This window comes from Macrotis lagotis, chromosome 8, assembly GCF_037893015.1.
Source record: "Macrotis lagotis isolate mMagLag1 chromosome 8, bilby.v1.9.chrom.fasta, whole genome shotgun sequence".
NCBI classification, from domain to species: Eukaryota; Metazoa; Chordata; class Mammalia; order Peramelemorphia; family Peramelidae; genus Macrotis; species Macrotis lagotis.
Window position 1 is genome coordinate 128276985 of NC_133665.1, and position 18224 is coordinate 128295208.

At 37.8% G+C, this 18224-nt stretch overlaps 1 protein-coding gene across 2 annotated transcripts in view; it reads right to left on the minus strand.

Annotated features, from left to right (window-relative positions):
- VOPP1 (VOPP1 WW domain binding protein) overlaps positions 1-18224 on the minus strand; it is a 200747-nt gene that overhangs the window by 74295 nt on the left and 108228 nt on the right. The window contains exon 1 of one of the 2 annotated variants that reach the window (XM_074198320.1): positions 8410-11400. The exons of the other annotated variant lie outside the window; for it this stretch is intronic. Within the exon in view, the coding sequence (XP_074054421.1) occupies positions 8410-8519 (110 nt within the window). The 5' untranslated portion in view covers positions 8520-11400. Of the gene's footprint in view, positions 1-8409; positions 11401-18224 lie in introns of those variants that run through there. 2 annotated transcript variants of the gene reach the window in all.

Sequence of the window (18224 nt, forward strand, 5' to 3'; positions counted from 1 at the left end):
TTATTAATGTTAAAATTAAATTGATGATTATCTTATATATTATAATTATTAATGCTTTATTAGCCAGCTAAGCATTTTATAGATGTTATCCCATTTGATCCTCAAAATAATCTTGTAAGATAGGCACTCTTTTATTATCCCCATTTTACAGATGGGGAAACTGAGGTCTGGAGAGTTTAAATGACTTGCCTAGGATCACACAGTTAATGAATAGGGATTTGAAGCTAGGTTTTCCTAATTCCAAAGCTAGGATTTTGTACCACCCAAGGACCTCTATAAAATGATATGAAAAGCATTCTTTATAGAATTCAGAGATTTGGTTCAATTTAATTGTTGAATTTTATTAAGCACTGACTGTGTACATGGATGAAGGGGGCAGTTGGATGGTACAATGTTTACAGGGCTGACCCTAGAATCAGGAAGACTTATCTTTGGGAGGGTTTTTTTTTTTTTGGTTTTGGTTTTTGTAAGGCAAGGACCAAGTGGCTTGCCCAAGGCCACACAGCTAGGCGATCACTAAGTGTCTGAGACTGGATCTGAACCCAGGCACTCCTGACTCCAGGGCAGTTACTTTATCCACTATGCCACCTAGCCGCCCCATCTTTGTGAATTTTTGACACTTACTAGCTGTCAGTCACTTCACCCTGGTTGCCTCAGTTTCCTCATCTGTAAACTGAGCTGGAGAAAGAAATGGCAAACCACTCCAATATCCCTGCTGAGAAAACCCCAAATAGGATCACAGAGTGTCAGACATAACTGAAAAGTAACTTAGCAACAACAACAACAATATACAAAGTACTAGACTTAGTGCTAAGGATAAGAAGATTAAAAAAAAAGAAGTCAGTTCCTGCCTATAAGGAAGGTGTCATCTCGTACAGCAGATATCACCAGTCCCTAAGTCTGAAACAGCATGAAATAAAGGAGAAACACAAAATGTTTTGTGAACCTTTGAAGAGGCAGGTGTGACCTTTAGCTAAGAGGGAGGGGCAAATTGCATTTAGTCAATCCCTGCAACTGAATCTTAAAGAGAGGAAACTCAAGAAGGATAATGAGGGATAATAAGGGTGGGAAGGAATATGATCCAAGTCTGAATAAAGGTAAAGATGAGACAGAGACATTAAAAGAGACTTTGGGATCCCTAGTTAGTCCAGTCTGGTTGAAAAATAAAGTCAAGTTAAGAGCATCTGGATCACAGACCTAAAGATTAGAGTTTCAAAGGGTCCTTAGAGGTCATGAAATCCAACCCTTTCATCATACGGGATATGAAAATTGAGGTTAGGCCAAGGAAAGTGACTTGTCCAGGATCACACAATGAGAAAGTATCTAAAGTAGAATTTAAATTCAGATTTTCGTCAGGCCAAACTCAGTACTCTACCCATTATACTACTTTGCTGCCTCTAACAGGAGAATGGGGGGAGAGAAAGAGAAATAACATTTATAGACTACCAACAATGTACTAGGCCCCATGATAAGCATTTTACAAACATTATCTCATTTGATCTTTAGTAGTACACGTACAGATTGGAGTCAGATTGCGGAGGGTCAAGAAAGCCCAAATAAAATTCTTAACACAGAAAAGTTTTCCCTTTAGTTTTTTTTTCTCCAGAGACTGGAAATACAATTGGTGTACAGTTGGTGCTTAATAAATGCTTTCTTGATTGATCCTTGCACAGGCTGACCACACCTGTTCTAGATGATAGGAAGCTACTGGAAACATTTGAATATCTGATTGATTCAAATGCAAAATTGAATTTTAAAAACTGATGTTAATGATAGCATTTTGGTCAGTCAAGCATCCTTCAATAATAGATATGTGCTCATCTGTATATTACCTTTGAAAGATGTCATTCACTTTTGACAGATCAGATGTGCCCACCATTTTTACAGACCCAATGGAATGGGGTGGAGAGAGTGGTACCTAAGAACCAGAATCTATAGCCCTCTCCCTTGAAGAACTCATGATGAAATTAAAAAAAAACACACCAAAAACAGCAACAACAAATTACAGCTTATGAGTCCTTTACTGACAATAGCAATACTGACATTTATATAGTGCTTACCATGTAATAAACACTTTACAATTATTATCTCATTTAATCCTCACAACACCTCTGGGAAGTTTTTCCTCATTTTACAGATGAAGAAACCAAGGCAAACAGAAATTAAGTGACTTGCCCAGGGTTACACAAGTATTAAGTATCTGAGTCTAGATTTGAACTCAGATCTTTTTTGACTCCAGCATATCTATCTCCTGAGTCACCTAGCTTTATTATCTTTGAAATATTTTCAAATTTACTCTCTCATTTTGTCTTTCCAATAATACTAAAGATATTATTGTCCCATTTTAACAAATTTATAATCTGAGATACAGAAAAAAATCAAGTTACACCCACACTCACATAATGAATTAGTGCCAGATTCAAGACCAGAATCTAGGGCTCTTTACTCTCAACCCCAGCTGGTGCAACAGTGTGTATGTATGTACATACATATATAGAGATTATGTATGTATGTGTGTATGTATGTGAGAGCATGCATGTATATATGTGATGCATGTATATCTGGTGTTAGGTGAAATTCATCAGAAAAAAGATGAGTCATGAATCAAAAGCAGCTCAAAAACACAAGAAAAAAGTCAGACATGGCAGATGAACAACAGTTATAATATCTCACTGGCTATATGTAGTGTTTGGAAAGAGTTATAAGGAATCAAAACAGAGAATACTGGAACACAGAAAAATATAAAGATGACAAAATGAAAAGATCATAAATTAGGCATTAGAATATATAGGTTCTACTCCTGGTTCTGAGAAAACCACTTAATCTCTGTGCTTCAGTTTCTATATCTGTCATCTAACCCTACTAGCTCCCTTATAGGTGGTTTTGGGGCTAGAGAGATAGAAGGAAAACACAGACATAAAAATGCTTTGAAAACAAAATTGAACGCAAAACCAATATGTGCAGAGGCTGCAATAGGCAGGTAGGCCAATCAGTCCAGCTGCCTGCCCTCTTCCAAATCCCAGTCTGGGAGCAAGGGTCTGAATCCTTGGCCACCCATCATCACCCCCTGGAAGCATCATGACAAGACTTACTTTCTAATTGCTAGATAAAATAGATCAGAAGTCCAATTGCTACAAATGATCCATAGGCAAATAAAAGAAACACAGTGGCTGTACTAAATTTGGAAAACTATCAAATCCTTTCAATGATCCCAAGCTGTTCTCAGCTCTACATTCCCATCATTTTTTTAAACAGCAATATTTAATTCAATAAATATTTATTAAATGCCTACCATGTGAACAGCACTGTGCTAGGAAAGTCAAGTCAAGAAGCAAGCTCTATGTGCCAGGCCCTAGGATACAGTGATAAGTGGAAAGAAAACCAGTTTCTTCCCTCAAGGAGTTTTCATTCTAATAAGGGAAAATGATAGATAAAAAGCAGCTGAAAAGAGGATGCGATAGAGATGAAGATTTTGATAGCCAGGGCACTGCAGAGAAATGAAGATGGAGAAGTGAAGACATGGTAGGAAGAACCGGTAAATCAGAGGGAGAAAAAGGCAGGGTGACTCCAAGGTGTCAAATCCAAGAAACAAAATGGCAAGGACCCCAAGGATAATGGAGAGAAACGGTAGGCATAAATGGCAGCAAATTACAATGAAGATTTGTGCACAAGTAGAAGCATAATGGGGATCCAGAAACTATATGATCAGAAACAGCCAAAAGCTTCCCCAATACCATAGAATGCTCAGAGATCTGAGACAAAGCCAAGGGCATATTGTATGTACCACCTACAGACAAAAATCACAGGATGAAGGGTGTGAGAGTCCCATTCTGTCCCTTTGAAAGGAATTTCCACTTGCTAAGATCATTGATCTATCAAAGTATAACAGCTCATATTCCTCAGTGTTTCTTGGTTCACAAAATGTTTTGCAAAATTAACTCCTCTAAACAACACCATGAAGGAGCTAAGAATCTTTTTCATGTTTCAGTTATCTTTGAATGGAAGCCAATCACCACAATTAGTCCCTCCAGGTCAAGCACATTAACGAAAAGGCCACAGAAGGAGTTTGCTTTGCTATTCCCCAAGCTACATCCTGTTCTACTGATTGCAGAAGGGAGGGTGGAGAAAAGAGGAATCTCAGTCTCCGGGGATCTCAGTCTGGTGCCTTTGACAGTAGCTTCAAATTTACTTACAACATTAATTACTTGGAATGTAGTAATGAACAGAGAGAGAGAGAGAGAGAGAGAGAGAGAGAGAGAGAGAGAGAAACACACAGACAGAAACAACACAGACAGAGACAGAGATAACAGAATAATAGCACAGGGTAATTTAAACCTGTAGCAGTCCAGGGCAAGGAAAGTCATTGAAACAGGAACTGTAAATGGCTTCACACAAAGGCAATAGTCACAATGGGGTCAGAGCAGTATTTGGAAGTAGACCCAACAATACCAGCTATCACCGTGATGATCACATAGCTATCCTTGGATGAATAGTAAGCTGTAAGCTATTGATGGCAAAAACCATGTCCCATGGTTCTTTGAATCTTAAATAGCACCTATCAAAATTTCATGAATATCTATGATGCTCAATGAATAAGTATTTAATCAATGACCATGACTGGTAGGAATTTTTAATGGTGTGACTTTTCTCTGAATTCCCTGTCCATCTCCAGGATTTGACCATAATGCCTCATTCTCTATTTACCCTACTCCCCTCCCTACTGATGGAGCTGAGAGTTCCCCAGATATCACATAGGTCGTACTATCTCTGGCTGACCACTAGCCTGGCAATATAGATTTATTTAAGTGTGTGTCAGCTACTGTATCCATTCCCACCTTACTTCCACCTCCAGGAATTCCCCACTTTCTCCAAGATTCAGTTCATCATACACAGTAACAGCAATATTGTAACAGTGATCAATTGTGAAAGATAGCTACTCTGGTAAAGGCAATGATACAAGGCAATTCTAAATTCCAAATACTGACTACCTTCAGAAAGAACTGATGAACTCTGTGTATAGATGGAAGCATACTTTTTTTAACCTTTAATTTTCTTGGGATGTGTATATGTGTGTGTGTGTGTGTTTTCTTTTGCCACATGGCTTAATATGGAAATAAGGGTTTGTATGAATTCACATGCATAATTATTACCATATTGCTTGACTTTGCAAGGGGTGGGAGGGAGAGAGAAAATTTGAAATTAAAATTTTTAAAACTGAATGATACAAATGTATATGGAGGGGCAGCTAGGTGGTACAGTGGATAGAACACTGACCCTGGAGTTAGGAGGACTTGAGTTCAAATTTGACCTTAGACACTTAATAATTACTTTGCTGTGTGACCTTGGGCAAGTCATTTAACCCCATTGCCTTGCAAAAATAAACCAACTCTTCAAAAAACAATTTGTATGTAATTGGAAAATACTTAACAAAATAAAAATATAGTAGAATGAAAAAAAAATTCATTTCAAGCACTCCATTCTACATGAACAGTCTTTCTTTAACCTCCAGCTGCTAATCCCTTCCCCTCCCCAAACTACTTTGTATTTATTACATGTATTTATAGAAAGTATTCGTTTAGGGCCCTCGTGGTAGTTTTGCCAAAGCATTGTTTTACAGATGAGAATCCCCTCTCCTTTCTCTATTCCAACTCCAAAGAGGGGTAGGAGCATTGATAAATAATGCATAGAATTACCCAACAATACAGATCAGCTCTCTATAGCTTAGATGAGGGGGTTCTTAATCTGAGGTCAATATATATACAAATAGATTTCAAGAAGTCCTTGAATCTGGCTGTGGAAAAACTATCTATTTTCACTAGTCACTGACTGAAATTTAGCATTTCCTTTATGATGTTCGGAGAGTTCACCCAATGGCCAAAGGGGTCAATAATACAGAAGAGGTGAAAACACCCTAGTCTAGGCAGACCAACATGAAGAGAGGCATGGTCTGAAGAAAATCTTGGCATTTGGTTTGTACCTGAGAAGGTCAAATACTATGAACCACAGGGCCAGCTCCCAATGGGACTTGTGAGTTCTCTGTTGCCTGAGTGTGCCCGGGCTAGATTCATCTCATTGATTGATTGTGTCATTAACACCTGCTTTTCCCACTGTCTAATCAATATCAGGCCCACAAAAGGAAGACTACACCTCCCTTCAGAAGAAACTATTAAGAGGTTGATTCATACTTGGCAGGTAGAACTGTACCATCAATGAGTTGAAATTCATCTTCAACTTGTATGCTTGTCTGCATCAGTACATAATTCTTGTGGTCATTTATCTTTTATGGAACTGGACTGAAAATTACCTGAACAGCAGAGCAGAAGATGCACCATGTAGTGACCATCTGAAGTCTGAAGTAACCTCAGAGATCAACAAGTCCAGATGAAGCCATCAAAGCTGTATCTGTTCGTACCAATCCCATTTAGAGTTTTCTTAGTGAAGTTACTGGAGTGGTTGGCCATTTCCTTCTCTGAAGCTCATTTTGCAGATAGGAAAATGAAGCAAACAAAGGTAAGTGACTTACCTAAGGTCACATAGCTAGTTAAGTGTATGAGACCAGATTTCAATTTGTTTCTTCCTCCTTCCACTGCATCACCTAGCTATCTGTGGAAAGATTAAGGGTAACCAAGGGATACATATCTCTAGATCTAGATCTATTTCCAAGTCTATCTGATCTAGGGACAAACTCAGCTCTCCTAACTCTTTGAAGACAGCACAATATAGTGGAAGGAGCATTTAATTTGCAGCCAGAAGACCTCGATTTGAATCCTGCCAATTAATAAATGAGGCAACTAGATGGTCCACTGAGCAGCGTTGGAGTTGAAATCAGAAAAATCTGAGTTGAAATCCTACATATACACTAATCATATGTAACTCCTCAGGAAACTTAGCTTCTCTTTGCCTCAGTTTTCTCACTCATTAGCACTTGTCTCCCAAATTTGTTGTGAGAATCAAATGAGCTAAGATATAAAGCATTTTGCAAATTCTACAATGCTCTAGAAATGCTATTTATTATTCTTACTTATGTGAATGTGAGTTATACTTTAACCTGTCTGGGCATCAGTTCACCTCATTTGAAAATGATGAGGTTAGGGGCAGTTGGGTGGTTCAGTGGCCTGGAGTTCAACGGCCCTGCAGTCAGGAGGACCTGAGTTCAAATCCAGCCTCAGACATTTAATACTTAACCCCAGTGCTTTGCAATGAAAGGAAGGAAGGAAGGAAGGAAGGAAGGAAGGAAGGAAGGAAGGAAGGAAGGAAATGAAGAGTTTGGACTAGATAATTTCAGGATTTTGCTTCCAGCATTAAATCTATATTCCCCATTCATTCCCAGAACGAATCACACAATCTCTCTCATTTTCAGCTTTTAAGACATCTGAATTGCCCTTAACTTCAATGCATTTCATCTAGTATACATGTACATATTTTGTGCCCTCTCCCCAATGACCTAGTTTCCCCTCCTAGCTTCCTTATTCTTATTAATGAGTATGCTATCTCCCAGGCTTCAAATAATGATTGTTTTGTTATTCTTTTTCATTTCTCCCATCTATTTCTCCCTTATACCAAAGCACTTCATATTTCCTAACTCCATCCATAGTATTATTTATTAACCAGCCAGCCCTATCATTCCTCCCTCCAATCCTAGCCTGAGTTCTCATTCAAGGTTAATCTGACTGAAGCATTCTTCTCCTTATACCATTCCCTGACCCAGAAGCTTTCAGGGCATCCTTATCCAGTCCCAGTCCCCTAACTGGCTTTCCAGATCCTTCAGAATCTGATCCCAGATTACCATCTCTTTTCTCTCCTATACAAGAACCACTGTCTGCAGAACAGGTTATGCTCATTCTACTGTCATATGTTTTTGCTTACATTACTATATCTACCTGTAATATCCTCTCCCTGTAAGGATTCCTGCTGCCCTATGAAATGTCAAGACAAGACTTGAAGAGATCCTCCTGTAAAGTCACAAAGATTCCTGGTTTGCACAATCCTAGAAGGGGTTTCCCCAATCATCAGACTTATTTCTCAGTGTTCATTTGTTCTATAAGAATCAATCTATCAGGGTGACTAGGTGGCACAGTGGATAGAGCACGGCCATGGAGTCAAGAGAACCTGATTTCAAATCTAATCTCAGATATGACTATTAATCTTAACCCCATTGCCTTGCAAAAACCAAAAAATAAAATCAGTCTATCAATAAAAATTTAGTAAGTGCCCTTAGGTATCAAGCTCTGTGTATTATACACAAACATATAAATGCATGTATATAAGCATATATATGTCAAATTTAAAGAGAATGCAAACAAAGTGGTACAGTATAAGGTAGTTTTGGACAGAGGGCACAATCATGAGGACGTCTGGAAGATGGCATTTAACTCACATCTTGATAGGCAGCTAGGTCTTAGAACTTACCTCCCAGTAGTAGTCAGGAATGGGATGCTTCGGCTATGTGATGGAACACTCATCCCTCTTCCCTTTTTATAAACTACACAAAGCACTTTATATTTCCTACCTCCACCCATAGGATATGCAAATCTGCTTTCTGTTTTCCATTTTATATGAGGGGCTGGGCTTTCTCTGAATCCATGTAGTCTGGTTTTAACAGTTGGCTTCCCCAATGAGCTAAGATCTTGTTTTCTTTTGCAGGGGTAATGCGATTATACCAGTTGGTGTTGGTGAAATCCCCTTCTTGTGCTCTTCTCAGCCTAGTGACATTTTATTACTTTTTAAAGTCCAGAATAAAGTACTACACTCCTGCAGTAAAGCCTTCTCTGACATCTCCAATCCCCAATTCCCTTGACCTTTTCTAAAGCCCTACCATACTTCTCTCCTCCATTCTCTCTATGATTTAAGGCAAAGGGAGCAGAGGTGAAAGAGATCTCCTGTTCCAACAGTACATATCCTAACCTCCCTGGGTATAGGGATCCCAAAGGAATTACTGTTAACAGCTGCAACAAGCAGGATTCCAAGGTAAGACCAAGCACTGCTGGGAAGAGAACTCACCTTAGCAAGCTAAACTCGGGAGGATTTGTAGATATCTTAGCAACAAGCTAAAAGAGAGTTCATGTCACCAATGCTAGTTAAGCCTACATTCATAGTGTATGTCCTTACTCAGGACCTGCCTAATCTATCCAACAGGAAATAAGAGATGCCTATTCACTTCCCATCAGGACTATTCCAAGAGAATCCAAATTGGTCTCCTTGCATCCATTGCCCACCCCAACCTTCTCAACTCTTTTCTTCACATAGTTGACAAATGTATATTGGCGTGCATCCAACCCTGTCACTCCTTACTAATGAATCTTCAATGGCTCCCTATTGTTTCAAAGATAAAAATGCAAAGTCTTCATAGTCTGACTCCAGCTTCTCTCATGCTGTCCAAGTCAACAAACATGCATTAAGAGCCTTCTTAGGGGTACAAAAGCAAAAACTTGTTCTAACTCCCTAAGAACTCAGGTCTAATGAGAAAGATAATAAATATACAATTATATGCAAAAATTACTCCCTCTCACCTACTTGACTTGCCAACCAAAGTGAACTACTTGTAGTCACTCATACAAAACACAGCACAGGCTGTCCTCACTGCTAACTCCTAAGACTTCAAACCCAACTCAAGGGATATCTCTTAGAATAGATCTTTTTTGATTTCTCTGCTTATTAGTGATCCTGAAATCGCTTTGTATCATTGTTATGTTTGCATGCATGTATGCATTTTCATGGATACACATACACATAAACTCATATACATACATGTATGTGTAGATATCATGTTTACACATATAAACATGTATGTGTGTTTATGCATTATAGAATATAAACTCCTTAAGAATACAGATTGTTCATTTTGTCTTTATATCCCTAGCAACTTGGCATTAGTCTCTGGTGGTTAGTTAATTAAACTGAATGGGGTATAACAAAAGATTACTAAACTTGGAATCAGACAAAGTGATCTGAAGTCCTGGCTCTGCCACTTCATTTGTGATTTTGGCCAAGTAAACTAATTTCTCAGTGATTCAATAGCTTTTTTAGTAAAATGGGAATAATAATACTTCTGCTAACTTCTGCACCATATTGTTATGAAGAAAGTGTTTTGTAAATGATAAAGCACTTTAGGGGCAGCTAGGTGGTACAATGGATAGAGCACAGGTCCTGGAGTGAAGTGGTCCTGAGTTCAAATGTGACCTCAGACACTTGCTAGTAAATATACTAGCTATGTAATCCTGGGCAAATCACTTAACTCCATTGCCCTACAAAAAGCAAAGGAACTATAAAGCACATTATAAAAGTGATTAAACCACTGACTCCAGATAGAAAAACTGGCTCCATATATAACCTTGTCCAATCATGTTCCCATTTCTGTATCAGATAGTAAAACTGAGGAAAAGCCCATAAAACTCTGCTGATGGGGCAGCTAGGTGGCACAGTGACTAGAGCACCGGCCCTGGAGTCAGGAGTACCTGAGTTCAAATTCAGCCTCAGACACTTAATAATTACCTAGCTGTGTGGCCTAGGCAAACCACTTAACCCTATTGCCTTGATAATGGGCAGTGATAATGGCTACTGTGATTCCCAGAGGGCACCTGGTCTGACACTCTATGTCTTCACTTCTGAAACAATGCTTCTAAGAGGGATTCTGATAAGTGTCAGAGAAGAATAGAGAAGGTACAACCACAATAGACAAGATTGTTGTTTGTCTTTCATTCCTGAAGAGGCAGATGACATGCAAGTGAATTATGGAAGGTGATGTCAAGTGAGGAAGGACTGGGCAAAATCACCATCCTCACTTTCTTCTCCAGAGCCATCTAGATCCAGTGGCCATATATAGACTGGAAATGGTCTCCATACAGTGGAAGACCTTGGCCTTTTTAAGCTAAGGAGGTCTTTAACAAGTCTCAGTTTGCCTGAGCTAAGATCCATTTGGATTAAGGCTAGTAAGAAATGAGACAAAGAATGACCTCTTTTATCTAGTCAAAAAAAAAGAAAAAGAAAAAGAAAGAAAAAAGGAAGGAACAGAGAAAGGAAGGAAGAAAAAAACTGACTAAATGGAGTCATGTTGAATGTCAAAAGGTACTGTATTTGGAACCAGAAAATTTGACTTCAAGTCCTGCTTCTTGTACAGAACATTTAACCACTTAACCTCCCAGTTATTCTTTGGGCTGAGCTCCAAGTCTGGAGAAATCTTCCTCTTATACTTATTAAAAGGTCAGACAACCATGTGCCCTTTTCTCACTCCTTTGCATATAAGAACAAAAGTCTTCTGGAAATTTGAGAACTTAGGAGACTCCAAAACCAGAGAGACCCAGGCAATTTACTGGAAGAATAAACAGACTCTATTTAATGGCTAAACAAGTTGTGCTATAAGAAATGATGAGCTGAATGATCTTAGAAAAACATGGAAAGACTTGGATGAAATAAAACAGTAATATCATTTTAATAATCAAGTTAATTATAAAGGTCAAATGAAGAAAAATGCTATCTGTATCCAGAGAAAGAACAGATAAATAGAAATATATATAGATTAATTTTCTATACATACATATTTGCATACATGTATATGTTTCTGACTGTGTGTGAATCCTAAGAGACCACATGAAGTATCCATCAAAAAAAAGCTCAAATGAAATGGTTTAAGAAAAAAATGAAATATCATAGTCTTGCTACCAACATATATATATATTTATGTCTAATGGTAGTCATTTCAAAGGAAGAGGGTAGGGAGTAGAGAAGCAAAAAGAGAAATTTACATGATAAGTTTTGTATATTTGAAAGGAATCACAAGTTATACATAATAGATTTGCAGTTTCATGTACAATCATCTTTTTTAATGTACTGTTATGGAATACTTGTTTTATTCTATAAAATAAAATAATTTTTTTTAAATTTTAATAGACTCTAAATGGATATTGACTGAGAGTAGTTCAGCCTGCAAAATTAATCAAGGAGTTATATGGACTTTAAGTCAAAGAGAGACCCTAAGGCAGAGAAACAATTCCATTAGATGATAAATAATTTAAGGGTAGGGACTGTCCTATGCCTTTTTTTTATTCCCCCAATGCTTAGCATTGTGTCTGTCACACAGTAGGTATTTAATCATTGTTCACTGATTGATTTGCATGGTGATTGGAAAAGAAAGTAAAAAGTATGAGACTGGTGATTAGCTGGAGAACATCTGGATCTGTGTTAAGGTTAGGAGTGTCCTTCCAAAATAGAAAAACACCCATCTCAGATAAGACTCAGAAAGATAGATAAATCTTATGGGAGAAAGCCACCAAAGTTTCTCCCCACTCACCACCTCTAGTCCATTAGCTAAGTATGCTAGGGTTGTTTTTTTTCCTTCCTAAAATAGCTGTATCAGAACCATCATTTTTCCCACTGGTCCCTTCCCTCTGAGAAGTTCTCCAACAACTTCTCTTGTTTGTCCATAGTTGTTTGGATGGTGTCTTTCTCAATTAGTCTGTGCGTTTCTGAGGATTGGGGCTGTCTGTGCCTTTCTTTGTATCTCTGGACTCTGCAGAGTGAAGAGTTAGTTATTTAATAACTGCTCTTTTACTGACTGACAGAAAGCCTCTGGGATTTAAGATGAAAGAGTAAAGCTAGAACCCTTTTATTCTCCCATGAGGAAAGAGCAGGACCCCAGTTAAAGTCAGAAACGCAATATAGAGCAAAGCTTTATAGTTCTTTGTCCTGGGGAGTCACACCTGGCATCAACGAAAAAGAACTAGGTGAGTAGCATTGAGTGACCCCCATGAGACTAGCACAGAGCTGGTCTGATGAGGACAGTGCAATGATATCCCCAGAACATAAGAACAGCCCTGCAGTGTTAGAAGTGAGACCTAATCTTTCCATGCATATGCTCACCCTCATGGGCTCTCTATACATGTACCCCTCCAGCATGGATCCTGAATTTATTCCCTGTGAGTATTCCTCTTCATGCATTTGTGATACCCATATATGTTCAGTGTCTTTAATCCTCCAGCATGGGTGTGACTAAATCTTCCTATATGTGTGTGACCTTCTATATCTATTCCTTACAAGTGTTTATGCTTCCCAATGACAATATGTAAATTATGTAGGAAGAATGGTCAAATTTTATTTACTTTTTATGGTTACTATTTTTGTTTGGGTTTGTTTTTTGTTTGTTTATTTGTTTGTTTTTCTGCTGTCTTTCTGTTATTTTATTAAGTACTTTCAGGTTGAATTAACCATGTCCTCTGGCTGACTAATAAATGTGGACACAGTAGTGGGGGCTTATGAGAAGTAATTTTGAATGGCAACAGATCCAATGCCTTTGCCTATTTCACTAAGGAGTTGGATATTACCCACAGGCACTGTATAGACAGAGCAATAATATTTGCTCTGCCTACCTCACAGGGTTGTTATGATGATCAAATAAAATAATATATTGTGCTTTAGCAACCCTAAAGCACTATGTAAATGTCAGACATTATTATTAATTTGACAACTAATACAGTAATAGTCAACAACTGTCTTCAAAACAAAGATCCAGAAAATAATCAAGGAGACAGCAAAGACCAAGGTGAAAAATAGGGAAAATTCCAAAGGGACATTCTGGATCCTTCCTAAGCCTTAAGTAGAATCCACTGGGTCTAATCTTAACTGGACAAGATCTATTCAAAAGGCCAACTGTCAGTAGTTTTCAAAGATAGAAATAATCCTCGTTGTATCTTCCAGTTACCTTGGCAGGAAGTAAACTTTCAGATATTAAAATTCATGTACAATGTTCTCTGTCAAATGTCACTTGTCAGGAGTGCTTTTCTCCTGTACAGGCAAATGAAGAGGAAAATATTGTCTCCTGATTTATGCAGCTCTGTGTCTGTCACAAGTCCAAGATGTTTTTGATAGCAAATGACTTTGATTTCAGGAAGTATGACCTAGGCTTCTCCCATCATATCTTCCACTGCTGCTGCCTCAAGTGTTCCTAGCCCTGAAGACAACAGGGAAGTGTTGGAAGTGGTGAAAGAGCCTTTGGGATCCAAAGAGGCAGAAAAAATGAAAATGAAGGAACTGGACTTTTTTCCTTCCTGAAGAGCTGAGAGCCCACAGGAGCGGATACCTATTTTTAACCCAGACTGTTGCTAAGAGAAGCTATCCAAGGTGTCTTAAACCAAGCCACAAAATGGCACATTTTAATTAAGAACTCTTGAAAGGAGACTCTTAGCTCAGGGGAGGGGTAGAGATAGGGAATAAGGTTTTCTTCTTTTCTTGTTTGATTTCCTGTCTATTTTGCCATCATGATAGGCTCTCAAAAGATTGTTCCTTAAAAAACATTATAGTAGTACATTTAACATAAATTACTTAAGAATCCTAGAGGTCAAGAGAACCCAAAAGACAATCTGGTCAAACTCATTCATCATAAAAAGGAGAAAACTAAGGACCATAAAGAGGGTAAGCAAATTGCCCCAAGATTGCATGGCTATTTAGAAGAGCCAAAACCTGAACCTCATTTTTGTCATTTCCAGTCCAATGTTTTTTTTGCTATTCAGCTCAATCCAAATCAACAAATTATCAAGGGCTTAGAAAAAACTATGCAAGTGATTCAAAGTCAACAAAGAAAGAGGGTCTGCCTTCCTGATGCTTACTGGGATTGTAGATAGAAATGGGGTTATAAATATGCACAGAAAAAGAAATATAAAAGATATGCATTAGAAGCTTCAGTATCTTTCAATTTATTTTGACCATGAAACATTTTGGGTCTTGAATTTTAATATGTGTTGAACTAGAGAATTTGGGGCTATAGTATACCCCTGGGAATGAGGCAAGAGAAGGAACAGGGAAATTTGCAACAAAATATTAGCAATTAAGTCTACTTTCGTAACCCTCAAGCTACCATTTGTAATAAATATTTTGCCATATAATTTCTTGTTTCATTTGAAAATCTAATCCTGGTTGTTATTTTTCTCACAGAATTTCTGCTTATAAGAGTTATTATTCACATTGTGTGAAACGTAAGTTTGGGAAATACAGTCCTAGATCACCTAGGAATAATGCAAGGGAAAAAAACCCATCAACAACTCAGAACAAGGGAGGGGAAAAATTTGGTTCCCTGGGTAATTGAAGTGAAAAGCCCCATTAGCATCAAAAGACAGGCATCTGTTTAACTTAATTTAACTGTAATGTTGGAATGAGACTTAGGGACATGCATGAAGACAAAGGAAGTCAAAAGAATACCATATGAGACCTCTGGGCAGACAAAAGCAATTTAGAGCTTCAAAACTAAGAGAGTCTCTGTCAAAAAAACCCTTACAAAACAAGTTTGAAGCCTTCGGTGTTATTTCCCCAATGCTTTGACAAAGTAAGTTACAATTACCAAACAGATGGAATAAGAACATATTTCCCCCCACATAATATAATATCTACAAAGAGAAGCAAAGAATTTCATTAAAACACCAGTCTCTTTACTAGAAAGGCAAAAAGGTGTAATAGAAAGTGCCCTAAACTTAGAAGTCAAGAACCCCAGGTTGAGTGTGACCATGGAACAATTAAGCTCACAGAGCCTCAGTTTCCTAATCAGCAAAAATGAAATAATATTTTCATTACTTAGCTCATAGATTTGTTTTCAGGAAAATGCATTGTAAGCAGTAAGAGCTAGAGAAATATGTGTAATTAATATAGCATCTTGTCAAAAGATAATTTATTGCTTTACCCAGTAGAAAAGCAAATTAAAGGTGGGCATTTGAACAAAGCTGAAGAAAACATTGGACATTTTTGTTTTTAAATGTTATGAATTGAGAAACAAAGTGCTAGAATTTGCAATTCTATTACAAATGAAGTTTCAACAATCACTGGTAAGATTCAGTATCTTTGGGGAGGCTAGGTGGCACAGTGGATAAAGTACCAGCCCTGGAGTCAGGAGTACCTGAGTTCAAATCTGACCTCAGACACTTAATAATTACCTAGCTGTGTGGCCTTGGGCCAGCCACTTAACCCCATTTGCCTTGCAAAAAAAAAAACCCTAAAAAAAAAGATTCAGTATCTTCTCTAAGCCTCATGCTAAATAGAAGCATTCTTAGGGTGAGAAGGTCATTTAAAACACTTTAGATGCAGGCCAGAAAGGGTATAGTACAGGCACCACAGACAGGTATAGACCCAGCTAAGACAGAATGTCATTCAATAAACTTGCCCCAGGGTTAGAAAAAGATATTTTTGCCTCTTCCTCGTATTGTTTCTGCCTATGTGGGGTAATATGTAGCCCTGTTTTAATTTTTTTTAATTAATTAGTTTTTAATTTATAGAATAAAACAAGCATTTCCATAACATAAAAAGATTACTGCACATTAAACTACAAATCAATAATATACAACTTGCTATTCTTCATATATGTAATAAAGATTTATAAATTTTCCCCCTTTTTCTTCCCTCCCCCTCGAGAGATTAGATACAAATAAACACACACACACACACACACACACACACACACACACACACACACATATAGAGAAAGAAAGATACATAGATACATACATATGTACAATTATGCTATGCCTTCTATTTTATCTATTCTTTCTCTGGGTATAGATAATGTCTTTCTTCATATGAGCATTAGCGTTAATTTGATATTATATGTTACATTATATAATTATATGTATTATTATTTATATGATAAAGTTATTTATAACAGCTAAAATGACACATATGCTCAGTCATTCCTGAAACAATATTACTGTTCTTGCATATGATGTTCTCATTTTGCTCATTTCACTTCATTATTTCATGCAATTCTGTCCAACTTTTTCTAAGATCATTGAGTTTATCATTTCTTATGGCACAGTAATATTCCAACACAATTATATACCACAACTTGTTCAGTCAATCCCCAATTGATGGACATCCCTGAGATTTTCAGTTAGGTTTTAACACTATGTTTTTTAACAGTACCTGTTTTATGATTTTCTGGCTGCTTTCTTCAAGTTTCAGCCAAAGTTTTGCCTTCTACAAGGATCTTTGCCCAAACCTCCTTAAACCTAGTGCCTTCCTTCTGACTAAACTCTAATTTGTCCTGTATATATCTTATTTGTCCATAGTTGTTTGCTTGTGAACTCATTATACTGTAAGACCCTTTAGTTTGTCTTTGTATCCAAAATGCTCAATCCAATGTCTGACAGACACAAGGCAAACTATTATTAAATGCTATTGACTGAGTGAATTTTTTTTTTTAGGTTTTTGCAAGGCAAATGGGGTTAAGTGGCTGGCCCAAGGCCACACAGCTAGGTAATTATTAAGTGTCTGACACTAGATTTGAAACCAGGTACTCCTGACTCCAAGACCGGTGCTTTATCCACTATGCCACCTAGCCGCCCCTTGAGTGAATTTCTTAAGCCCAATTTCTTTGACCAATCTTCTTTATAGAATAGGATTTCCATACTTTTCTCTTAGACTTTTTCCTCCTACCTAGTTACTTCTTAGTGTCCTTTGCTGTTTCAGGATCATCCTCCTCCCCTTCCCTAATTGTGGTTGTCCCACAAGGTTCTGCCCTAGGCTCTGTTCTCTATTCTCTTCCCTCTTCCTGGGTGAGCTTTTCTGCTCCCATGGGTTCAATGATCACTTATGTGGAGGCGACTCCCAAATCTCTATACTCAGCCCTTATTATTGCCTTGAATTCTAGTCCAGCATCTCCAATTGCCTGCTAGGCAGAGCCACTTCATTGTAGCACAGACATCTCAATCTGAACACAAAAAAATTAGGTCACCATAAATGAGATCATAATTTTAAAGCATTTGATAGGTATTCAAGCATTGCTTCTACTTCTACTTCTATAACTACTACTACTACTACTACTACTACTACTACTACTACTACTGCTACTACTACTACTACTATTACCATCACTACTCCTTCCTGCCCCCCCCCTCCTGATTTGCCTGTTTCTGTAGCAAAAATATCACTTTAGGTACAAGAATGAAACCTTAGGATCACCTTTGACTCTTATTCTTTCTCACTTCCCATGTCTAGTTCAATTGGCAAGACCTGCTAATTCTATCCCGCCCCCCCCACCATTTCTCACATCTGTCTCCCTCTATTTCGCAGTTACCACTCCAATTAAAGTTTATATCATTCTTCCTTGTATTATCATAAAACCTCCTAATTTGAATTGTTCCTTCCAGACTCTCTTCTCTCCACTTTGACCTCACATAGCTCCCAAAAGTGACTGGCCTAGAGTCACAAAGATAGTATATGCATGAGAGATGGTTTGAACTCAGGACTTTCTG